Source organism: Geotrypetes seraphini, chromosome 2 (genome assembly GCF_902459505.1).
Source record: "Geotrypetes seraphini chromosome 2, aGeoSer1.1, whole genome shotgun sequence".
Taxonomy (NCBI): Eukaryota; Metazoa; Chordata; class Amphibia; order Gymnophiona; family Dermophiidae; genus Geotrypetes; species Geotrypetes seraphini.
The window spans coordinates 519852008-519878650 of NC_047085.1; the positions used below are offsets into that span (position 1 = coordinate 519852008).

Genomic DNA, 26643 nt, shown 5'->3' on the forward strand with positions numbered 1-26643 from the left:
GTACTATAGATAGTGAATTTATTTTGCCAAATTAAATATAAGGGACTAGTGTTTTAGCCCGTTACATTCGTTACAGTAATGGGTGCTAGAATAGCCCCACCTATACCCTGACTCTGACCCCACCCATGCCCCGCCTCTATCATGCTCGGATCCTGACTCCCATTGATCCCAGTCCCACCACCTCATCTTTCACTATTTCCTTTGTACCCTTGCATTTATCACCTGACAGGGTCTTTACTTACCCGAGGAGGCAGCAGCAGTCCTGACGTACTAACCTTTCCTCCCTCAGTGCCCCAAAGCAGCAGTGGTCCTACCGTTTTTGCCATCTTTCCCTTTCCTGTCCCCCTCTGTCCTTCCCCAAGACCATCTCTCTCTTCTGCCCCCTCCAAACTCCCTGAAGTCTATCTCTCCCTGGTCAGAGCATTGCCTGTGTTGGCTGGTTGTTGGTTTTTTTTAAGACATTTAAATATAGAGCACTAATTTCTCCTCCAGATCCCAAGAGGAATGTGGTTTTTAAATGGTTTGGGCCAGTTTTCCAAACATTTGACTCAGTGTAAAGAAAAAAAAAGAACAGGAAGTATTTGTCATTAGATGGAGTCTAACATTACAGGAACCAAAAAAAAAATCACAACTTCATTGCTGTAGGCCAGAAAATGACAAGTATTTACCAGGCATGGGAAAAAAACTTCTGCTTGGACCGGAGATCCTAAAGAATTGTTCAAAAGATCGCCATCTATTTTCTATAGGAGAAGAAGAAGAAGAAAAAAAAAAAAAGACAGGCTGTGATAATGTTAATTCATTTGAACCTGTAACACGATTTCACCGCTCAGGAGAAGGAGCACGCAACGTGGCCAGGCTCCAGATCGGCTCTGCACTGGGAGGCTGATCGCAGCTGGGGCATATGCCCAGGGAAGACTTTAAAAATGTGGCTCAGAGGGACCCGGACAATCCTCGCTGCAGCCACGAGCCCATTGGGTCCTCTGCCGAGGGCACAATGTCGCGCCACTCACCAGCCCATTTCTCTCCACCAGCGATCCCGCCATCTTGTTGAAGAGTGCCGAGCGGTGACGGAGGCGACGGTGGATTAGCCGCTGGAGGAGGAGAATAGCGGGGAAGGGAGAGCAGGTTCAGGGCTTCCAGGGGGGAGGGAAGAGGGGAGGAGTGAGCCCGGCTGAGTCTGGCAGGAAGAGGAAGGCGGGGCAGATGAGGCTATCAGGCAAGGGAGAGAGGGGATGCCAGGTGTGAGGCTGGGCAGTCAATGGAGATGGGGGGAGGGGTCAGGGTTGAGACTGGCAGGTAATGGGAGGAGAAAACAGCCGCCGCAGCCGACATCCGCCTCGGGGGAGAAAGAGAGAGAGAGATTCGCGCGCATGCGCATTCCTACCTGCGGGAGACTACAGCGCATGGAAAACGGGCGCACGCAGGTGGGAGTGCGCATGCGCGGCTTAGGGTTTTATTATATTAGATAACAGTGATGCTGCACTTATTGAGAGGCCGTGTTTCTATGCTGCATTTGTGATTAGGGGTTTTTAAGTCATGTTTTATGAAATATATGTTGTTTTTATGTGTACAATATTGTGTATGGATGACGGAGACAGGAAGGGAGTGATGAAGGAGGAGAAAAGTGGCAGAAAGACTAAACATATTCTTTTCGTCTGTATTTACAAAAGAGGACACATCCAACATTCCGGAACCTGAGCAAATCTTCAAAGGAGACCAAGCAGAAAAATTAACATCCATGGAAGTAAGGCTTGAAGACATACGCAGGCAGATAGAAAAATTAAAAACTGACAAATCACCGGGCCCAGATGGAATCCACCCAAGGGTTCTGAAAGAACTAAAAGAGGAAGTAGCGGAACTACTACAGCAAATTTGCAATCTATCCCTGAAAACAGGCGTGATCCCGGAGGATTGGAAGATAGCCAATGTTACGCCCATCTTTAAAAAGGGATCGAGAGGTGACCCGGGGAACTACAGACCAGTAAGTTTGACCTCAGTTCCGGGGAAAATGGTAAAAGCGCTGATAAGATAGCATCGATGAGCATTTTGAAAGAAATAAACTTCTGATAAGCCAACATGGCTTCTGCAAGGGGAGATCGTGCCTAACGAACTTATTGCAGTTCTTCGAAGGAATTAACAAACGGATGGACAAAGGGGACCCCATAGACATTGTATGCTTAGATTTCCAAAAAGCCTTTGACAAGGTACCCCATGAACGCCTACTTCGGAAACTGAAGAACCATGGGGTCGAAGGAGATGTACATAGATGGATCAGAAATTGGTTGGCGGGTAGGAAACAAAGGGTAGGAGTGAAGGGTCACTACTCAGACTGGATGAGGGTCACGAGTGGTGTTCCCCAGGGGTCGGTGCTCGGACCGCTGCTATTCAATATATTTATAAATGATCTAGAAACAGGGACAAAATGTGAAATAATAAAATTTGCAGACAACACCAAACTATTTAGTGGTGCTCGGACTAAAGAGGACTGCAAAGAATTACAAAGGGACCTGAATAAACTAGGGGAGTGGGCAACGAGATGGCAGATGAAGTTCAATGTAGAGAAATGTAAAGTATTGCATGTAGGAAGCAGAAACCCGGGCTACAACTATACAATGGGAGGGATGTTATTGAGTGAGAGTACCCAAGAAAGGGACTTGGGGGTAATGGTGGACAAGACAATGAAGCCGACGGCACAGTACACAGCGGCCGCTAAGAGAGCGAATAGAATGCTAGGTATAATCAAGAAGGGTATTACAACCAGAACGAAAGAAGTTATCCTGCTATTGTATCAGGCGATGGTGCGTCCGCATCTGGAGTACTGCGTCCAATATTGGTCGCCGTACCTTAAGAAGGATATGGCGATACTCGAGAGGGTTCAGAGGAGAGCGACACGAATGATAAAAGGTATGGAAAACCTTTCATACGCTGAGAGATTGGAGAAACTGGGGCTCTTTTCCCTGGAGAAGAGAAGACTTAGAGGAGATATGATAGAGACCTACAAGATCATGAAGGGCATAGAGAAAGTAGAGAGGGACAGATTCTTCAAACTTTCGAAAACTACAAGAACGAGAGGTCATTCGGAAAAGCTGAAAGGGGACAGATTCAAAACAAATGCTAGGAAATTTTTCTTCACCCAATGGGTGGTGGACACCTGGAATTCGCTTCCAGAGGGTGTGATAGGACAGAGTACAGTATTGGGGTTCAAGAAGGGATTGGACAATTTTCTGAAGGAAAAGGGGATAGAGGAGTATAGATAGAGGATTACTACACAGATCCTGGACCTGTTGGGCCGCTGCGTGAGCGGACTGCTGGGCACGATGGACCTCTGGTCTGACCCAGGAGAGGCACTGCTTATGTTCATACTGTTCATGTTTTTCTATTCTCTGCTTTGATTTGAAGCAGATTATAAACTAACAAACTTCAGCTAAGAAGGGAGGTGGGAGGGTTGTGTGACTGATATTACCTTGCTTGTCCATGGAGAAAGGGTTGTTGCTTACCTGTAATGTGGGTTCTCTGTAGATAGCAGGATAAATCCCAAAGTAAGAGTGCAAGTTTAATTGAGATTTTAATTATCTTCAGGTAAACCTGACACTCATGGGTAACTTTGTGGTAGGTTGAAGTGAAGGAGAAATTGAAACATCTTCATGACCTTGAATATGCAGAAGTCACTGCAAAAGGACTATACACGAATACAGGATGTCCTGTGCAGTATTCAGAGAGACCCCTCAGGAAAGAGACTTGGGAGTAGTAGTCAACAAGTCAATGAAGCTGTGCATGTAATGTGTGGCGGCGGCAAAAAGGGCAAACAGAATTCTAGGAATGATTAAAAAGGGGATCGCAAACAGATCGGAGAAGGTTATCATGCCGCTGTACTGGGCCATGGTAAGCACCCACCTGGAAAACTGCATCCAGCACTGGTCGACGTACATGAATAAGGTCACAGTACTACTCAAAAGGGTCCAGAGAAGAGCAACTAAAATGGTTCAGGGGCTGGAGGAGTTGCCTTACAGTGAGAGATTAGAGAAACTGGGCCTCTTCTCCCTTGAAAAGAGGAGACTGAGAGGGGACATGATTTAATCTAATCTAAACCTTAAGTTTATATACCGCATCATCTCCATGAGTATGGAGCTTGACACGGTTTACAAGAACTTAAATAGTAGGTAGAGAAGAAGAAAAAGGATTATATGAACTTATGTGTAGAAGGGAGGAGAAAAAGGGGGGGAGGATAGAGTTACAATTTGATGAAAAGCCAGGTTTTCAGTTGTTTGCGGAATAATTGAAGGGAGTCCAGGTTCCGCAACGGGATGGTGAGGTCGTTCCAAAGACCTGTGATTTTGGAGAGAAGGGATTTTCCCAGTTTGCCTGCATTGTGGATGCCGTGTAATAATAATAATAATAATAACTTTATTCTTATATACCGCTATACCCATCGAGTTCTAGGCGGTTTACATCAATTAACAAATGATCTGCATTGACAAGCTTATTTACAACAAGTTATAAGCAGATTTACAAACAAATTACAAGCAGATTTACAGTAGATTACAACAATTTTCAATTTACAACAGTCATCAATGAAGTTACCACAATTTACAGTAGTCTGCAATGAGAGGAAGATGTACAACAGTTTAACTGAAAATTGCGGCTTAGATCGAACTAGACAAGGGGAGTAGAGAGAGGGTCAAGGGAGAATCAGGTGAGGGAGGAAGGGATTAGGGGTGGGGCCGGGGTTATGTGAGGTGAAGGGATTAATTAGGAGTCGTGTTTGTTGAATAGGTAAGTTTTTAGTAGTTTTCTGAAGGCAAGGTAAGTGGGGGCCTCGAGTATCATCTGGGCTAGCCATGGGTTCAACTTGGCTGCTTGGAAGGCGAAAGTTCTTTCGAGGGATCTTCTGAGAAGGCAGTGTTTTGGCGAGGGGAAGGCGAACAGTTGAATTCTGCGTGCTGTCCTGTTGTTGCAGTAAAGGTTGAAGTGGGTATTTATGTAACTTGGAGAAGAACCGTTAACCAATTTGTAACAAAAGCATGCAAATTTAAAGAGAACTCTAGATTCTAATGGCAGCCAGTGCAGTTGGTGATAGAAAGGGGTGACATGTTCCCATTTCTTTAGGCCAAAAATGAGGCGCACTGCGGTATTTTGGACTATTTTTAATCTCCTGGTAGTTTTCTTTGTGGCGTTAAGGAAAATGATGTTGCAGTAGTCGAGAATGCTGAGGATGGAGGATTGTACGAGTAGGCGGAATGCAGTGTCATTGAAGTATTTTTTTATGGTGCGAAGTTTCCAGAGTGCCGAGAAGCTTTTTCTAGCGATGATGTCGGTATGGTTTTCTAGGGATAGGTTTTTGTCCAGCGTGACTCCCAGAATTTTTATGGTCTGATCGAGGGGGAAGGTCTTTCCTTTTAGTTGAATTGTGGTTTCCTTGATTTTATCTTTGGGGGAGGCTAGGAAGAATTTTGATTTGTCGGGGTTTAATTTCAGTCTAAATGAAAGCATCCAGAGTTCTATCTGGTTGAGAATGTTTGAAGTGTGTTCGAGTAGTTCTTGTGAAAAGTTGGCTAATGGGATGGAGTGTGTGGCGCAGTGGTTGGATCTACAGCCTCAGCACCCTGGGATTGTGGGTTCAAATCCAGCGCTGCTCCTTGTGACCCTGGGCAAGTCACTTAATCCTCCATAGCCCCAGGTACGTTAGATAGATTGTGAGCCCACCGGGACAGATAGGGAAAATGCTTGAGTACCTGATTGTAAAAAACCGCTTAGATAATCTTGATAGGCGGTATATAAAATCCTAATAAACTTGATAAACTTGCATAAATAAAGTATTTGAGATTTAGGTTGTGTAAGAGTTTACCTAGGGAGGCTAGGTATACGTTGAATAGGATGGGGGAAAGGGGGGAGCCCTGCGGGACCCCACAGGTGTTGTCCCAGCAGTAAGAGAAAGAGTTATTCTTGAATACCTTGTATGATCTGTTTTGTAGGAAACCCTGAAACCAGTTAAGGACCTGGTCTGAGATGCCAATGTGAGCTAGGCATTCAAGGAGAATGGTGTGGTCGACCAGGTCAAAAGCACTGCTCAGGTCGAGTTGTATGATCAGGGCACTTGAGCCTTGACTGAAGAGCGTGTGGAGGTGGTTGAGAAGGGAGGCTATGACGGTTTCAGTGCTATGGTCCGCGCGAAAGCCTGATTGGTTGTCACATAGAATGTTGAATTTTTCGAGGTATTCGGAAAGTTCCGCCTTTACCATCCCTTCCGCTATTTTGGTAAATAGGGGATGCTGGCGACCGGTCTATAGTTAGATGGGGTGTTAGGTGATTCTTTCGCGTTTTTTAGAATTGGGGTGATCATTATATGACCTTGCTCAGACGGGAAGTTTCCTGTGGATAGTAGGTGATTAGCCCATGTCATCATTTTTGCTTTAAAGTGGGGGGGGGGGGGCAGTTTTCATGATATTTGGAGGGCATGTGTCCAGGTGGCAATAGGAGTTTGTATACTTGTTGTAGTAAGTATTGAAGGTTTGCCAGTCGGTTAATGCGAATTGTTTCCAGCTGAGGTCGGCTCTGGTTCCAGGATCTGGGTATGATGAATTCAAGTCTGTGAGGATGGGGAAGAGCTCGAGGGGGTTGGGACTGGCAGGTAGTATTGATCTTAATTTTTGGATCTTGGTGTTGAAGAAGTCGGCAAGGGTGTTGGCGGTTAAGGTGGATTCTTCTTGTAAGTTTGTGCAGGTTTCTATGTTGTAAAGATCGTTGACCAGTCTGAAGAGGTTGCTGCTATTGGTTTTAGTATTACCGATTTTGTGGGAGTAAAAGATTTTTCTTTTTTCATCAGTGAGGGTTTTGTATTTTTTTAATTTTTGTCTCCAGGCCAATCTGTGTTCTGGGGTTCCAGTTTTTTGCCATAATCTTTTGGCTTTTCTGAGATCCTTCTTGCATAGCAGCAGTTCTGGATCGAACTAGCCCTCTTGGTTTGGGGTTCTTATTCTGCGTGTTTTTGTGGGGGCAATCTCGTTTAGTATGTTGGTACTATCTTGTATCCAGGAGGTCATGATTTGTTCCGTAACTTCTATTGGATAGGTGTTGATTTCGAAATGGGACCAGAATTCCGTTGGGTCAATCTTTCCTCTGGAAGAGTGGGTTTTGATGGTTCTTGTTTTGCCGCTTTTAGTGGGTTTGAGTTGGCATCCAATGGTGAAGGTACATAGGCGGTGGTCAGACCAAAGGGAGTCTGACCAGCTGCCTTGTTTCCAATAGAAATTGGGATTGGCCTGTTCCTTGGAGGATAGAGTTACCAGGTCTAACTGATGTCCTCTTTGGTGGGTTTTGATAGGGGGGTGTTTGTCAAAGCCTAGTTGGGAGAGCAATGACCAGAAATCCGAGATTTCAGGCTGGTCAGTTTGCTCGAGGTGTATGTTGCTGTCCCCGCAAAGTAGGTTGTATGGGCTTGTTAGAGAATTGGTAAAATTGTAAAAAGGGAAGGCTAGTATATACTTTTGGGCAGTTCTGGAGGAGTCGGGACTGGAGGAGTTGAAGGATAGCGGGATAAGAGGAGGGAGGATGCCGTGAATGATCTTAAAAGCCAGGCAGGAACATTTGAAATGGATTCTGGAGATTATTGGGAGCCAGTGAAGTTTGGCAAGGAGTGGGGAGGCATGGTCAGATTTGCGTTTTGAGAAGATCAGTTTGGCTGCAGTATTCTGGATTAGTTGGAGTCTTAGAAGACTTTTTTAAATAGATTTAAGTAGATGGCGTTGCAGTAATCTAGTTTGGAGAGGATGATTGATTGGACAAGGATGGCAAAGTGTTGTTGGCTGAAGTAGGATCTAACTTTCCTCAGCATGTGGAGGCTGAAAAAGCATGATTTTGCCAAGGAATTGAGGTGGTCATTGAGGGAGAGAGAGGAATCAATAATGATGCCAAGGACCTTGGATGAGAATTCGAGTTGTAGTATATCGCCTGTGGGTAGTGCGAAAAGGGTGGGCAGGTGTTCGAATTTTGGGCCGAGCCAGAGTAATTTTGTTTTTGATTCGTTTAGTTTCATCTGCACCGAGAGGGACCAGGCACGGAGTCTCCTTATGCAAGCTGTAATGTTTTCATGGAGGTTGGTGAGGTTCTGGTCAGTCTCAAGGAGGACAAGGATGTCATCTGCGTAAGTGTAGATTGTTTCAAGGGGGGATAGTTGAAGGAGTTCCAGGGAGGACATGTAGAGGTTAAAGAGAATAGGGGAAAGGGGTGATCCCTGAGGGACACCGCAAGATGGAGTCCAAGGAGTGGACATGGTGCCATTTGTGTTGACGGTGTAGGAGCAGGAGCGTAGGAAGTTTGAGAACCACATTAGGACGGTGGAGTCAATTCCAATCTCGGAAAGTTGGTAAAGTAGTATGACGTGGTGGACGACATCAAAAGCAGCAGAATTTGTTGCGTGAATGTAGTTGTTGTACCTTTGAAATTAGGGAGACTAGGAGGGATTCGGTGCTGAAGCTGGGTCTGAAGCCATGTTGTTAGGGGTGAAGAATGGAGAATCTCTCGAGATAGGAAGAGAGCTGGGTAGCAACTATGGTTTCTAGGAGTTTGGTAAGTAGAGGGATATTTGCTATGGGACGGTAGTTTGATGGTAGGGAGGGGACGAGATCGGCTTTTTTCAGGATAGGTGACAAGGCAATGTGACCCATTTTTGTGGAGAACAGGCCAGATTGTAGAGCAGAGTTAATAAGTCTCGTAAGGGAGGAGATGGCCTGTGCAGGAATGTTTTCATAAAGGTGGGAGGGGAAAGGAACTAAGATGCATTTGCAGGATTTCAGTCTGAGACAGAGTTTAGAGATCAGGGGTTCAGATATGGGTTCAAATGTCGTCCAGGATCTATCTGCTGGGATAGGGTTTGAGTCATTGGGAGGAAGAGAGTTGTAATAGACTACTGGGGGGAAAGAACTCCTTATGGTGGAAACCTTTTCATTGAAAAATTTGGCTAAGTCATTTGCGGATGGAGGGGAGAGGGGAAGGTGAAATTGTTTTTTGAGGTTAAGTTTCGCCAGATGTTGAACAGAGTACTATTTTGATTTTTTGATCTGGTGATTTTATCTCCATAGAAATTCTTTCTTGCTTTTTTTAGTACTGTGTTATAGTACTTGATGTTGTCTCGCCAGGATTGTCTGTCTGAGGGGGATTTTGATTTTTTCCATTTCCGTTCCAGGGCTCGACATTTCTGTTTTAGTTCCCTGTGGTATGGAAGGTACCAGGGGGCTTTGTGGGAGTAGGAGGTAGATTTTGTGGCTAAAGGGGCCAGAGCGAGGTAGGTAGTCCCGGAAAGGGTAACCCAATTATGCCAGTTGGACATTGAAACATTCAAGATAATGAAGGGAATAGACTTAGTAGATAAAGATAGGTTGTTCACCCTCTCCGAGGTAGAGAGAACGAGAGGGCACTCTCTAAAGTTAAAAGGGGATAGATTCCATACAAACATAAGGAAGTTCTTCTTCACCCAGAGAGTGGTGGAAAACTGAAACGCTCTTCCGGAGGCTGTTTTAGGGGAAATCACTCTCCAGGGATTCAAGACAAAGTTAGACAACTTCTTGCTGAACCAGAACGTATGCAGGTAAGGCTAGACTCAGTTAGGGCGCTGGTCTTTCACCTAAGGGCTGCCGCGGGAGCGGACTGCTGGGCACACTGGACCACTGGTCTGACCCAGCAGTGGCAATTCTTATGGGGGACAGAGGGCCCTTCCTCACAGGATACTCATTTAAAATCTGACATATTGTAATCACAAAATAGAAAATAATATTATTTTTTTACCATTTGTTGTCTGGTCATCTTTATTATTCAAATCATGTTGGTCCCAGACTCTGGTTTCTCTTTGTCTTCTGTTAACTCACTCACCAGAGTCTCACGCCCATTTGATGTTTGTTTTTTCTCCTTGCTCACCATTCATCTTCCATCTCTGTACCTTTCCTTCCACTGTCATATCCAACATTTCTGTTTCTTTCCCACTGTCTACCATCTCTCTTTCACTCTCTCTCCCTGCCTTGTGCCCTGGATCAAACCTCTCTATTCTCCTCCATGCAGCATCTCTCCCTTCCTCCCCTCCATTATTATGTGCAATATTTATTTCTGTCTTCCAATGCCCCATCTCTATCTGCCCTCCTATGTCCAACATTTCTCCTTCTCTATTCTCCATGTATGTCTCCCTCTCCTCCACCATATGTAGGATTTCTCCCTCTCACCCCTTTCTAGTTTTGTTACATCTCTCTTTCTCTTCTCCAGCTCATGTCCAACAATTCTTCCTCTCTCCCCCCATATACAGCAGCTTTCTATCCCCCTGTGCAGGAGCTTTTCATCCCTCCCTTTTATCCCCATGTAGCAGTTTTCCCTCCCTTCTATCAAACTGTGTAGCAGTTTTCCATCCCTCCCTCCCATCCTCCTTGTGCAGCATCTCCGGACCTGACTGACTTTCCCACCCTATCCCACCGTGATATTTTTTCGGCCTGCTCTACCAGGGCTTTTCTCTGCCACTTCATCAGTGACGCAGCAGAGAGGCCTCGGTGGACTGTAAGAAGCCTGTTCAGAGCATTCTCTCATTGTCGGCAGCCTTAACTTGCTGTTCTATCGGTGTCAAACCATGCAGGACCCATCAAAGGAAGGCCCAACACCGGCAAAGCAGTGAAATTCCTGGACCATGATGCCAACCCTGGGTGCACCCCTTTATGGTCTGCACTCAAGGAGGATCGCCCCCTCGTACACCACTGGCTCCTATATGTTGGTAAAGATGCTTCCATGTCATTAAATCACATAATACCAAATTGTGGTATGTCAATAATGCAGGATCAATGTTTTCAGAAGGGAAAAAAAAGTGATTTGTCCAGAGTCACAAAGAGCAGCATAGGGTTTGAACTTAACCACTCCACCACAGTCTCCTTTCCTGTGCCTCAGGTCCGCTTAAGGCACGGGTGTCAAACTCTGGCCTACGGGCTGATCTGGACCGAGATTTGGCCCGCTGTTCCTTCCCTCCCTCCATCCCGGCTTCCCGGTCTCCTCATCTAAGCAGCCTGCCAAGGATTGCCGGTCAAAACAAATAGAATGGGGCAAGCAATTCAAGCAAAAATAACTTGAAGAGGAGTGACTAAAATGTCAATGTACAAATAGAAAAGTCACTACTTATCAAAATTATAACTATATTGTTCATATGGTATTCAATAGAACTCTGCTCAGAGACATGAAGGCAATTTGTTCCGCCTCACCACCCAATCATTGCAGTGTTCTAAAAATGTATATAGCTATATACATTTTTAGAACACTGCAATGATTGGGTGGTGAGGCGGAACAAATTGCCTTCATGTCTCTGAGCAGAGTTCTATTGAATACCATGTGAACAATATAGTTATAATTTTGATAAGTAAGGATTGCCGGTCGGCTGTAGTGATCCTATCAGGCTGCCTTGGCCACCGCAGCACGTTCTTTCCTTTGATGTACGGGACCGCGGCAGAGGGAACATGCTGTTGAGGCATTAAAAAAAATGACACTTGTTCCATGCAATCTGAATTTTACCCCTAGCCTTGCCAGCATCAGCCTAGTTGCACTTCCTGAACATAGCAGTTGCCATGACAGTGCGCATCCCCACCACTCATCCCAGCCACCTGGGGTTGCGTCAGTTTAGTCTCTGAATTTGTAATGCTGGATTTCCATTATTTTTATGTTAAAAGGGAAAGAATTTTCTTTTTACCAACCACCCGCCCGCCTTTAGGTAGGGGGGTGGCGGGCCCTGGTGTAGAAGATACAAGGAGAGAGGGAAGGAGGTGTTCTAACAGACGTGCATATGCCGGTCTGAGGGTGGGAGGAGGGGAAAGAACTAATGGGTCTAAAACAGAGGAGAGGGAGAAAGATGGTGGACAATAGGATTTAGGGAGGGAAGGAACAGAAAGGGAGAGAAGATGGACATAAGGGATGGTGTAGAATGTGGGTGATAGAGATACTGGATAGGAGGGTAGTTGGGAAGAGAAAAGGAGAGCTGGTGGACCCTGGGGTGGAGGGGAAGGAGGGAGAGATGCTGGATGAAAGGGTAGTTGAGGAAAGGAGAGATGGTGGATCTGAGGACGGTGTGGTACATTGCTGCAGCTGTAGGGATGGAGATGAAAAAAAAAGGAAAGATGCCAGACCTCCGGGGGAGGGAAGCGGAAGGGGAGGACAGAGATGGAAGATGGATGGTTAGCACGGAGAAAGAAGGAAATAACAAATGGGCAGGAGACCCTAGCAAGTGAGTTATCAGAAGACAACCAGAGCCTGGGACCGCATATTCAAAAAGATATAAAAAAGATTGAGTCGGTCCAGAGGAAGGCTACTAAAATGGTGTGATCTTCGTGATAAGGCATATGGGGACAGACTAAAAGGTCTCAATTTGTATACTTTGGAGGAAAGGAAGGAGAGGGGAGATATGATAGAGACATTTAAATACCTACATAATATAAATGTGCATGAGTCGAGTCTCTTTCATTTGAAAGGAAACTGCAATGAGAGGGCATAGGATGAAGTTAAGAGGTGATAGGCTCCGGAGGAAATACTTTTTTACAGAAAGGGTGGTGGATGCATGGAACAGTCTCTCAGAAGAGGTGGTGGAAACAGAGACTGTGTCTGAATTCAAGAGGGCCTGGGATAAGCACGTGGGATCTGTCAGAGAGAGACAGAGGTAAAAGTTACTGGATGGGCAGACTAGATGGGCCATTTGGCATTTATCTGCTGTCATGTTTCTATGAATAATGACCAGACAAGAAAAGGTAGAAAAAATAATTTTATTTTCTGTTTTGTGATTACAATATGTCAGATTTGAAATGTTTGTCCTGCCAGAGCTGGTGTTAGACAGCAAGCGTGAACTAGGACCTAAAAGGTGCTCATTTAGCATGTGCTAAATCAGTTAGCATACCTATGTTGTAGATTTCGGCCCCTAATGTGATTGAGTTTGACACCCCTGGCTTAAGGTGTGGACTATGCAGAGGGGAGGAATCTCCTACCTCAGCTGAAGCTCCAGCAGGCATTCTCTTTTTTTGTAAAATTAGAAATGAATTTGGGGCTCTTTTTCTGCTGCAGGGCAGAGCTTATTGTTTATTGAGAGCTATTAATGACTGGGGAGTCAAATCTGAGCAGTGGGACCAAAGTGGAGAAAGTCTCTTCAATCTTGCTGAAGTAAGAGGCTGGTGACGTCACAAGGGAGAGGGCGGGGCTTCACAGCGGAGGCTGAGTCTGGCTCTACTCGTTTTAGTGCTGATTGGTCAGAATGGTCCGTTGGCGGGAAGAGGAGGGGACGGGACCTGGGTTCCCCGTAGTAGGGAGAAGGGAGAAAGAGGAGGAGCTCATTGGTCAGAATTTCCCTGTCTCTGCCTCGCGCGCTCTCATCTCCACTTCGCGCCCTGGCTCCTCCCTCCTCCCCTCACGCGGCCTCCAGAGGGGCAGCTGTGGAATTTGTCTCGAGCTCTGGATCTCACTGAACAAGCTCCGCCATTTCCAAGCTGAGAGGCGTCGTCCATCTTGTGACGGGCAGTTCTGCTCTTCTCTCTCCTCCACCCTGAGCTGGAGAAAGAGCCCCAGAGTGGTTTCTAAGGCTGGAAAATGGCCGCAGGAGCTTCTGCTCAGGTAGGAGGTGCCCCTCCCCCACCACCTCTTTTCCTTCACCTGGGACTCTGCAGAATCAACCCCTACCCCCCAAGCAGACTTCCTTGCCCTGGCAGTAGGCCTCATTTTCTTTTCATCTTGGGGGTGGGGGTGGGCAGAGGACTCTGAGAAGATGAGGGAGGGGGAGGAATATTGGGTCAGGGGGTTAGTTTCCCTGTAATGCTGTCACTGTCTTTCTTCTCTTACTTTGCTCATCTCTCAAAACCACCCTCTGCTTGAAACCTCCTTCTTGACTCCGCAAATGTCAATAATATCTGCCGTGGCCTCAGAATCCCCACGCTGATACGCACCAGAAATCATCCCTCCAAAAAAACCCTCGAAGAGTCAACCACGCCTCTTTAAAGCCTGTTCCCCCTGCCAATCTCCCCAAACTTGCCTCTGACTCTCTCACCCCAGTCCTGACACTTTATTGCAACGCCAGATCCACTTGCAACAAGATTCAAATTTTGAAGGACCTACTTGAGGATTCTGATCCTGGATTCCTATGCATCACGGAATCATAGATTTACAAAAGATGACCTATTTACGCAAATGAACTCTGCTCACGCGGCTACTAAGGCCTCTTCTCTCCCAGAACTAACCAAAAAGGAGGTGGCCTGGCACTTCTCTACAAATCATTCTTCGATGTCCAGCTCCTCGAAAAGGGTAGCCACACCTCACTAGAATATATGCTAGCCTCAGTCAACGATGAACTCCACCTTTATCCACTGGGTATCCTGCTTCTATATCGCCCACCTATCCTTTGGAACAATTCCTCTGAACTCGTCCTCGAGACCATAACAAACGCCTTCCTCAAATTTCAAAGATTACTGATCATTGGGGACATCAATCTCCACCTAGACGACATCACCAGCAAGGATGCGACTGAATTTAATAGCTTCCTCACTTCTCTAGGTTCCCCCCCCCCCGCACCCTCCACAACCCATGAAAGGTGCACACACTAGACCTCATTAGTTTCCTTGATCTTACCGCTTACAAAACTTCAGCCGATGACACTCGCTGGGAACACGGCCCCTGGTCCGACCACTTCTTAGGGGTTTTCTGTCTCCCCATTTTCATGTCGCATCTTGGGGCCCCACCCCGCACCTCAAATTCCATTACCTTCCTTAAAAAAATTACAAGCGATCTGTTCTGGACTAAATTTCTCAACCAATTCTCCTCCGCTCCTAAGCCTGCAGATTCAGAAACCAACTGGCATAACTGGGTCGCCCTCTAAGAGTCCACCTACCACTCCCTAGCCCCACTATCCACTAAAACTGTCTCCTACTCCTGTAAGGCCCCTTGGTACCTCCCATATCATAGAGAACTGAAGCAGAAATGTCGAGCTCTGGAGTGCAAATAGAAAAAATCTAAATCCCCTATAGATAGACAGTCCTGGAGGGTCAATATTAAGTTTTACAATACAGTACTAAAAAAAGCAAGGAAGAACTTCTACGGTGATAAAATCTCCAGATCCAACAACCAGAGTAGTAAATTATTCAACATCTGGCGCTCCTTAACTTCCAGAAACGACTCCACCTTGCTTCCCTCCTCTCCTTCAGCCGATGTTCTAGCAAACTTCTTCAACGAAAAGGTCACTACCTTGAGATGCTCCTTCCCACCTGCAGTCTCCTACAACTCTCTGGTGCCAACCGACTCCAGCCCTACCCTAACGGTCTCCAACCCTATCCCAGTCGATAGATCTTGGACTGCCTTTGAGCACGTTTCCGAATCCCTGGTCTATAAACTGCCTCAAACTGAAATCCTGCAGCCGGATTCTTATTCATCACTAAATCATGGATCGCAAAAGACGACATATTCTCTCAAAACGAACTCTGTTCTCACGGTTACCAAGGCCTCTTCTCCCCCAGAATTAACCCAAAAGGAGGTGGTCTGGCACTCCTTCACAAATCATTCTTCACAAATCCAGCTTCTAGAAAAGGATAGCCATGCTTCCCTAGAATACATGCTAGCCTCTGTCAATGACGAGCTCCATCCTCCCCACTGGATATCCTGCTATTATATCATCCACCATCATCCCCCTGGAACAAATCCTCTGATCTCGTCCTTGAGACCATTACAAATGCCTTCCTCAAATTTCAAAGATTACTAATCATTGGGTATATTAATCTTCACATAAACGATACCACCAACAAGGATGCAATTGATCTCAACAACTTCCTCACCTCTTTAGGCTTCCCCCCCCCCGGCTCTCTCCCCAACCCATGAAAAGGGGCATGTGCTAGACATCATCAGCTTCCTCGATCTCACCGAATACAAAACTTCGATCGACGACACTCACTGGGATCCTGTCCCTTGGTTGACCACTTCCTAGGGGCTTTCTGCCTCCCCATTTTCATGTCACACCTCTTGCCAACACCGCATACCCCCAATCCCATTACCTTCCAAAAAAAAATTGCGAGCAATTTGTTCTGGACCAAATTCCTCAACCTAATTTCCACCATTCCCAACCCTTCAAAACCTGAATCCAACTGGCACAACTGGATCACCCTCTGAAACCACCTACCACTCCCTTGCTCCACTATCCACTAAAACTGTCTCCTACTCTCGCAAGGCCCCCTGGTACCTTCCATATCACAGACAACTAAAGCAGAAATGTCGAATACTGGAACGAAAATGGAAAAAATCTAAATCCCCCACTAACAGAAAGTCCTGGAGGGCTAATATTAAGTTCTACAACACTGAATTTAAAAAATCAAGGAAGAAGTACTACGGCAACAAAATCTCCAGATCCAACAACCAAAGTAATACATTGTTCAACATTTGGCGTTCCATATCCTCTAAACATGATTCCGCCACACTCCCCTCTTCTCCATCTGCCGATGATCTAGCAAAATTCTTCAATGAGAAAGTCACTACCTTACGATGCTCCTTCCTCCCAACACCCACTTACAACTCTCTGGTGCTCACTACCTCCAACCCTAATCTAACCGAGGCCAACCATATCCCAGCCGATAGATCCTGGACCGCCTTTGAGCTCGTTTCCGACTCCCAGGTCTCTAAACTCTGCCTCAAGTTAAAATCCTGCAACTGTACCTTGGATCCTTTCCCCTCCTACCTATGCGAGAATATTCCAGCACAAGCCATCTCATCTCTCACCAAACTTATAAATTCCGTCCTGCTCTCAGGCCTATTTTCTACAGAAATGGGACACATTGCCTTATCCCCTCTATTGAAAAAAGCTGATCTAAACCCCTCCATTCCTTCCAGCTATCGCCCAATAGCTAACATTCCTCTCCTGACCAAGATGCTAGAGTACATCATAGCCACTCAACTCTCATCCTTTCTTGAGAGATTCTCCATTCTCCTACCCTACCAACATGGCTTCAGACCATGGGAAAAATGCTTGAGTGCCTGATTGTAAAAAAACCGCTTAGATAACCTTGATAGGCGGTATATAAAACCTAATAAACTTGAAACTTGACCCAACTTCAGCACCGAATCCCTTTTGGCCTCTTTAATTTCAAAGGTCCAACAACTTCACTCCTGCAACAAGTTCGCTGTCCTTCTTCAATTTGACCTTTCTGCAGCTTTCGACATTGTTCATCATGACATACTAATCCTCCAACTTTCTGAAATTGGCATAAACTCCACAGTCTTAGATTGATTCTCAAAATTCTTACATTCCCGCTCCTACTTCGTTAACATGAATGGCACCTCATTCTCCCCTTGGAAACCGATCTGCGGAGTTCCTCAGGGTTCACCTCTATCCCCGATTCTTTTAAATGTTTATATGTCCTCCCTGAAACTCCTCCAACTATCCACCTCGGAGACACTTTACACCTATGCCGACGACATCCTTGTCCTCCTCAAGACCGACTCTAACCTCACCAACCTCTCTGATAACATCTCTTCTTGTATAACAAATCTCCAATACTGGGCTCTCATCGTTCAAATGAAACTAAATGAGACCAAAACAAAACTACTTTGGCTCAGCCCAAAATTAGATCAGCTACCCACCCTCATCCCACTATCCTCTGGCACCAATCTACAGCTTGAGCACTCAAGCAAAGTTCTGGGAATCATCATTGACTCTACACTGTCATTCAATGACCACATCAACTCCCTAGTAAAAAAATGCTTTTTCAATCTTCACATGCTAAGAAAAGTCAGATCCTGCTTCCACCAACAACATTTCGCTGTTCTCGTTCAATCCATTATTCTATCCAGACTAGATTACTGCAACTCCATCTACTTAAGCCTAACATAGAAAAGTCTTCTCAGACTTCAGCGGATTCAGAACACCGCAGCTAAACTAATCTTCGCAAAAAGCAAATTCGACCATGTCTCCCCGCTTCTGTTTAAGCTTCACTGGCTCCCAGTCATCCTCGGGGTTCACTACAAATGCGCCTGTCTAGCCTTCAAATCTCTTCACGGCATCCTTCCTCCCGCTTTCCACTATCTTGGCTCTCCTCGAATCCTAACTCCACCAGATCCACTCAAAAATTCAAACTATCCTTCCCCTCTTTAAAAGGCATATCCCATACAGGAAAACTTGGAACATCCCTCCTCTTCAGGATCACCGAGCTGTGGAACAACTTTACTGCCCATCTTCGGAGTTCGACCTCCCTCCAACGCTTCAGAAAACATTTGAAAACTTGGCTTTTCTCTAAAATGTAACTACTCCCTCCCTTTCCATTATACTAAGTCCCCTCTTTCCTTCCTTTTTACCAAGCCCTTCTTCTTTCCATTGGAGTTCCTTTCTTTATTAATTCCTGTAAACTGTGTCGAGCTCCACTTCTGTGGAGATGATGCGGTATATAAACTTAAGGTTTAGTTTAGTTTAACTGTACCTTGGACCCATTCCCCTCCTACCTATACGAGAAAATTCCCGCACAGGCTATCTCATCCCTTACCAAACTTTTAAACTCCGCCCTACATTCGGTCCTTTTTCCTCCAGAAATGGGATATATTGCCTTGACCCCACTACTGAAAAAATCTGACCTAGACCCTTCCACACCATCCAGCTATCGCCCAATAGCAAACATCCCTCTCCTAACCAAGATGCTAGAGTCCATCATATCTACCCAACTTTCATCCTATTTAGAGAAATTCTCTATTCTCCTACCTTACCAATATGGCTTTCGTCCCAACTTCAGCACCGAATCCCTATTGACCTCCTTAATCTCAAAGGTTCAACAACTTCATTCTCGTAATAAGTTCGCCGTTCTTCTACAATTCGACCTTTCTGCAGTTTTTGACGTCCATCATGATATTCTAGTTTAGCATCTCTCCAAGATAGGCATTAACTCCACAGTCCTTGACTGATTCTTGAAATTCTTACGTTCCCGCTCTTACACTGTCAACATGAATGGCACCTCATTCTCCCCCTAGAAACCAACATGTGGAGTCCCGCAAGGCTCACCTCTATTTCCTATTCTTTTCAACATCTATATGTCCTCCCTAAAACTCCTCCATCTATCCCCCCTAGAAACAATTTACACTTATGCTGATGACATCCTTGTCCAACTCGAACCTTACTAACCTCTCTGAAAACATATCCTCATGTATAAAGATCCTCCAATCCTGGGCCCACACCGTGCAAATGAAACTGAACGAGTCCAAAACAAAACTACTTTGGCTCGGCCCAAAATTAGACTAACTACCCGCCTTCATCCCACTGTCCTCTGGCTCCATTCTGCAGCTTGAGTTCTCAAGCAAAGTTCTGGGTATCATCATTGATTCTACATTGTCCTTCAACGATCACCTCAATTCCTTGGTAAAAAATGCTTTTTCAGCCTTCACTTGCTGAGGAAAGTGAGATCATGTTTCCATCAAAAACACTTTGCCGTCCTTGTCCAATCCATCATCCTTTCCAGACTGGACTATTGGAACTCTATCTACTTAAGCCTAACAAAGAAAAACCTTCAAAGACTTCAGCAGATTCAGAATGCTGCGGCTAAGCTTATCTTCTCAAAAAGCAAATTTGACCATGTCTTACCGCTCCTGTCCAAGCTTCACTGGCTCCCGATAATCTCAAGGGTCCACTTTAAATGCACCTGTCTAACTTTCAAGATCCTACACGGCATCCTTCCTCCCTTTATTCCACTTTCTTGGAATTCCTCAAATCCCAATTCCACCAGATCCACCCAAAAATTAAAACTATCCTTCCCCTCATTAAAAGGCATTTCCCATGCAGGAAAACTAGGGACCTCCCTCCCCTTCAGAATCACTGAGCTCTGGAACAACCTTACCTCCCCTCTTTGGAATCTGAGCCCCTCCAACTTTTCCGTAAACATCTGAAAACCTGGCTATTCTCAAAAATGTAATACTTCCTCCCTCTCTGGTATACTAAGCCCTCTAAACATTCTTTATACTATGGCCTTTAACCCTTCATTGGAGTTCCTTTCTATCCTAACTCCTGTAAACCGTGCCAAGCTCTGCGATTGTGGAGAGGATGCGGTATACAAACCTAAGGTTTAGTTTAGTTTAGATCTTATCTTCAGGCCACACGGTTTATTAGACGAAGGTTTTGCTGACATCAAGGTAGACTACATCTAGTGCATGTCCTCTATGCAAGTTTCTAGTCATCTCAGATTCCTTTGGCATGATTTTCCCTTGGAGAAACCATGTTATCTTAGATCTTGTAACCCATTTGATTCCGGGTAGTTCACTATTTTTTCCTTCATTAGAACTTCCATTACTTTTCCAATAATCGAAGTGAGATTTACTGGCATATAGTTTCTGACCTCTTCTCTATTACCACTTTTGGGAAGAAGGACCACATTCGCTCTTCTCCAGTCCTTCAGAACCTCTCCTGTCTTTAAGGATTTAACTGTGTGAGAGGACCCGAAAAAATTCTCTGAGCTCCCTCAATATCCTAGAATGGATCTCATCTGGTCCTATGACTTTTTCCACTTTAGTCCTTCAAATTGTTCATTAACACTCACTTCTGTGAATGGTGTGATATCTTCTCCAGTCCCATATTTACAAACATAGAAACATGATGGCAGATAAAGGCCAAATGGCCATCCTGTTTGTCATCCACAGTAACCATTATCTCTTCCTATTTCTAAGAGATTCCACGTAACTATCCCAGGCTTTCTTGAAATCATTACCTATAGTAATAGCAGGAGAAGTGTATAATTATTTACACTACACCCAGAGAGACAGACACACCACACTAAAATATGCATGTATACAGAGAAACATTGCCGACCTTACAGACAAGCCCAGAAAATTATTTTGACTTTCTGCGCAATTGGCACCAAGATGTGATCTTAAGCCATTATAGAAGACCAGTAGAAAGCCACTTTGGCATGCTGATAGCTTTTCAATGGCTGATGTAAGTTGGTGTGACTAAGTGCAAGATGCTCATCTAATTGTATTCTTTAAGACGTACAGGCCACTTGGCGACACATCCACGCTCCATCCATGTGTTCGTCTTCCCTTGCAATTGCACCCTAAGCAACTTATGTGCCCCAGTTATACAATAAAGCCTGATGGTGATACTGGAGGCGCTGAGTGTGTTTCTGGTTTGTGTTTCAGATGCGGGTGACGTTTGAGGACATCGCTGTCTCTTTCTCCCAGGAGGAGTGGGAGTATTTAGATGAAGAACAGAAGGAGCTTTACAGGGAGGTGATGAAGGAGAATTATGAGATTCTGATCTCCCTAGGTAAGAATTTTATCTGCATCTAAAATTTTAAACTAATATGAGACATTTTTCTGTACTTCGTTTGCTCCAAAAACATCCAAGTGTGATTAGGATCTCTCTTTACTAACCTCTAACTTAAGCTGACAGTGTGAGGGCCCATAAGACTATATTGTGTGTCCTACAAGTTTTCTCCCTTTGAATTCAGGTGTGGATCATTCTCTATTGAAGCAAAGCAAAAATCTAGGGTCAGAGTCTGTCTGCAGAAGATACATTGTACGTGGAAACAGTCTTTGAGACCAGTGAAAAGTCATGGGCTCTGGTCATCGATCTCTGCTCAGCTTATGGCTCTTTCTGACACTCTGGATTCCTCCAAAAGCTGCAGAATTGTTTCCAGCATCACCATGTGATAAGAGTAATAAAATAAATCCTCACCAACTTCTGTTTCTATTAGAGGGAAAAATATCAGGTCAAGTTCTTAAAAATTATGTTGTTCCCCTCCCCCCCCCCCAATAGGATTTAATTTTGGTTTCTCCTCTTTTCAACCTTTATCGTGGAATGAAACTTCTGATAATTTGACTCCTGTATAATAGAAAAAGCTCTTTGGAGGATTTATAACATTCTCTAGAGAAAAACATTGAGACTTCATTCTTTTGTCACCTGTGCTGGGGCCAAAATATCTGACCCTTTCCCTGGAACTGGTTGGAGTTGAACCATGTTTCTATGTTTCATTCCTCTTTCCTTCTGTCTCTATAAATTGTTCTCCCTTCTGTGAGGAGTAGGGGATTTGGCCTAACCATACTGCTAAGACACCAAATATGAATCCTAATTAGCACTCCACGTTCTCGGAGAAAAAGGACCACCTTGAGCGCAACTGAGGTTCAGGGAAAGTTTAATGTGTAAATCACAACATTGCAGGAGCTATAAAGAAGGCAACTTCTGGTTTTACTGTAGGCAAACAGCTAACTGGCTACAAGATAATAAAATTTAAAGTTCAACCACTACGTCACTCAGACTGGTATCAGCATAAAGGAAAATAGGTTCCTATCTAACACCAGAGCCAATAATAAATCTAAGTGAATCAAAGGGCCTCGCTCCAGAATTTATGGGGATAGCTGGGAGTAGAAGGCTCAGTTGGTATGCAAGGAAAAACTTTTAGAGCAGTTAAATCAAAGTAGAGGCAAAAATCAAAAGCTTGGCTGAGGAAAGCTAAATGGAGAACAAGTGAAGTAAAGCCTCCATTCACCAGTCAAGGGAGCCCATAGCCAGGGAGGAGAAATGACTGCTGGGGAAAAGACATGTTTATTCTTAAGAATTTCTTAGTGGAAAACTTCTTTCTTCAAGGTCAGCCCAGCTAGGTCACACATGTTTGCATTGCCTTCGAGATCATCTTGTTCATGATCAAAGAACAGTAGCATTCTCAAGTCTCAGTGACAGTAGCACAAAATGAAGAGGAAGATAATAGGCATCTCAGACCTGGTGGAAGGAGGACAATCACCGGGACGCTGTGTTATCAGGGTGCAAATTATATCACAGTATTAAGAGTGGATTAAATTTGAGAAGGGAGGGGTTGTGCTATATCTTAAAGAGGGAATTGAGTCAAACAAAATAAACATTCTGCATGTAACAGAAAGCAGCGTTAAATCCTTATGGATAGAAATTCCATGTTTGAAGGTAAGGAGTATACTGGTAGGGTTGTGCTACCATCCCCCAGGCAGAACAAACAGACAGATGTAGAAATATCTACAAAGATTAGCAAAGCTGGCACATTGGGCAACAGTGAGTTCAGTAACCCCAATATTGACAAATTGTAGGACAGGGAGTGCTAAAGAGGTAAAATTCCTAGACGTAATAACTGACTACTTCTTGCAGAGACTCGTCCAGGAACTGATGAGTGGGAGCTATTTTAAATCTAGTCCACAGTGGAATACAGGGCATAATACAAGAGGTAACGGTGTTGGGTCCGCTGGGAAACAGAGATCATAACATGAGAAGGAGAAAAAAAGAGCATTTCTTTCATACAAACGTACGGGAACAGGTGAAGCTAACATTGAATATAGGTCCAGGTCTGCAGCAGTCAAATCAGCAGTCAGGGAGGCCAAGCTTGCAGTGGAAGAAACTCTAGCAAAAAACATTAAGAAAGGGGACAAATCCTTCTTCAGGTACATTAGTGACAGGAAAAAAAACACAAATGGGATAGTACGCCTCAGAACACCGGACGGGAATTACGCGGAAACAGATTCCGATAAAGCCAAAATACTGAATGAATACTTCTGCTTGGTTTTTACCTGCGAGGCACCAGGGATAGGGCCACATCTGGAAGCAATGTCAAGCGCGGAAGACCCATTTCAGAATTTTGAGTTCACACCAGCTGATGTCTACAGCGAATTGTCAAGACTCCAGGTGAGCAAAGCCATGGGTCCAGACGAATTGCACCCAAGGGTGCTCAGAGAGCTGTGCGAGGTCCTGGCGGAACCATTAGCCATGCTCTTCAATCTCTCCCTAAAGAAGGGGAGAGTCCCCCTGGATTGGAAAACAGCGAATGTTGTTCCTCTGCATAAAAAGGGATGCAGGGCAGAGGCTGCGAATTACTGACCAGTGAGTCTCACATCGATAGTATGTAAACTCATGGAAACACTAATTAAACGTAAGTTGGACACGATCTTGGATGAGGGGAATCTCAGGGATCCTAGTCAACATGGATTCACTAAGGGTAGGTCGTGTCAATCCAACCTCATCAGCTTCTTTGATTGGGTAACAGGAAAGTTGGACTCAGGAGAGTCTCTGGACATAGTATATTTGGATTTCAGCAAAGCTTTTGACAGCGTCCCACACCGCAGGCTACTAAACAAGATGAAATCAATGGGGTTGGGTGAGACTATAACTGCATGGGTCAATTATTGGCTGAGTGGTAGACTTCAGAGAGTGATGGTCAACGGTACCCTCTCTGAAACATCAGAGGTGACCAGCGGAGTGCCGCAGGGCTCGGTCCTGGGTCCTCTCCTTTTTAATATATTCATAGGGGACTTGACACGAGGGCTACAGGGTAAAATAACATTGTTCGCCGACGACGCAAAACTGTGCAACATAATAAGTGAAAGCTTTTTACAGGATAGTATGACACAGGACCTTCGTACGTTGGAAAACTGGTCCTCGACATGGCAGTTAGGCTTCAATGCTACGAAATGTAAGGTCATGCACCTCGGTAGCAGAAATCCGTGCAGAACTTACACCTTAAATGGAATAACATTAGCTAGAACCTCAGTAGAACGAGATTTGGGAGTAATCATCAGTGCAGACATGAAGGCTGCCAAGCAGGTAGAGAAGGCCACATCCAAGGCAAGGCAAATGATGTGATGTATCAATAGAAGTTTCGTCAGTCGGAAACCAGAAATCATAATGCCACTGTACAAAACCATGGTGAGACCTCATCTGGAATACTGTGTACAATTCTGGAGGCCACATTACCGTAAAGACGTGCTTAGAGTCGAGTCGGTTCAGCGGATGGCCACTAGGATGATCTTGGGGTTCAAGGGTCTCTCGTACGAAGAGAGACTGAGCAGACTGCGGCTCTATACTCTAGAGGAACGCAGGGAGAGGGGGGATATGATTGAGACATTTAAATACATCACAGGACGTGTCGAGGTGGAAGACGATATCCTCTTCCCCAAAGGACCCTCGACCACAAGAGGGCATCCGCTTAAACTCAGAGGGGGGAAATTTAGTAGTGACACCAGGAAGTATTTTTTCACGGAAAGGGTGGTAGATCACTGGAATAAGCTTCCGGTGCAGGTGGTCGAGGCCGCCGGGGTGCTTGACTTTAAGAATAAATGGGACATGTATGTGGGATCCCTACGTAGGACGAATCACTAGCATCTAGACTTGGGGTGGGTCAGTAGAGTGGGCAGACTTGATGGGCTATAGCCCTTTTCTGCCATCATTTTTCTATGTTTCTATGATCAAATTTGGGCTGACATCTAGAGTGAAATCACAAAGGAAATCTTCTATAAGCAGAATTTAATTTTCAAAAGGGTGACTATGGTAAAATGAGGAAAATGATTAAAAAGAAGCTAAAAGGGCCTATGGTACCGATCCAAGATGGCGACTAAGAAGGACGCATAGTGCTGAGCTCTGCGTTAGTGCCGTTCTTAACCTTCTCTTTGCGGTCAATTACTTTGTGCGTCGGCTCGGAGGTTTATCAGGCTGGGCTCTGCTGGTCTGTTTTCCTTCCTTTGGCGGTGTATGCTGTGGCCGCGCTAGTTGTTTTGAGACAATGGGAAAGGAAGGGAGAACTGTGGCCAGGACCTCCAGTGGCCATAAGCTCCAGACGGATGATTCAGATGACACTGGATGCAAGAACAAAGCACCAACCAATGGGCACTCCCCAGGCTTCAGGAGGAATGCCGAGTGAATCGGCAGGGTTTAGTGGAGATTGTGCTTCTTTGAGCCCATTCCAGAGGCAGGCTCGAAGTTAGATTGATGCATCGGAGGAGGTGAAACAGCTAACCCAGGCAGGGATATTGCTGTTAAGCCCCTGAGGAAAAGTGGGAGCAGATGAGATGGAGGGACTAGCTCCCACTGAAGCCTGACCAACGGTGCCCGATGCAAAAATGGGTGAGAACCTTTCCACTTCAATCGTTAGGCCAACCTGAAGAAACTCCAAGACACTAGGAATCAATGGAACAGATGGGTCCACCTGTCACAGGGTGCATCAGGCCTGGTAGCACTTCCAAGCCTTCATATAGGCCACTAGTGTGGACTTCTTTTGCAGTAAAACAACATGGCAATCACAATCAAAGTATAGCCTCAGTTAGTGAAGGCCGCACGCTCAAGAATCACATCATATAACCAAAGCGGTCCTGATTCTGAATCGAAATTGGTCCCTGCATGAGGAGACAAGGAAGCTGGAGCCCCTGATCCTGCTGGAGCCAAACCTAGTCAGAATACTACAGCTGTATCGGCCAATCAGGTACGACTAAGATCACCAGACCTCCATAGGCCGCTATCCAACTCAACAGATGTCCTTTCATGGGCCATGGAGGGAAGACATATAGGAACCCTCACCATGGCTAGGGCTGAACTAGAGCGTCCAGTTTAGCGCTGATGGTTTTGCAACGCTGATTGAAGAACTGAACTGCTGACTTGTTGGTCACGGTCGCCAAGAAATCATAGAAACATGGTGGCAGATAAAGTCAAATGGGCCATTCAGTCTGCCCATCCGCAGTAACTATTATCTCTTCCTCTCTCTAAGGGATCCCACATGCCTATCCCAGGCTTTCTTGAATTCAGACACAGTTTCTTTCTCCACCACCTCTTCTGGGAGACTGTTCCATGGATCTACCACCTTTTTGTAAAAAAGTATTTCCTTAGATTACTACTCAGCCTATTGAAACGAACAAGGTCCGTTT

The 26643-nt window shown here is 45.2% G+C and overlaps 1 protein-coding gene across 3 annotated transcripts in view; it reads left to right on the plus strand.

Annotated features, from left to right (window-relative positions):
- The window catches only part of LOC117354671 (zinc finger protein 729-like), a 166708-nt gene that overhangs the window by 63209 nt on the left and 76856 nt on the right, over positions 1 to 26643 (plus strand). For 2 of the 3 annotated variants that reach the window (XM_033932521.1, XM_033932523.1), the window contains exons 1-2: positions 13281 to 13605; positions 21133 to 21259. In XM_033932521.1, the coding sequence (XP_033788412.1) occupies positions 13582 to 13605; positions 21133 to 21259 (151 nt within the window). In that variant the 5' untranslated portion in view covers positions 13281 to 13581. Of the gene's footprint in view, positions 1 to 13280; positions 13606 to 21132; positions 21260 to 26643 lie in introns of those variants that run through there. The other variant, XM_033932524.1, reaches the window with a different exon arrangement.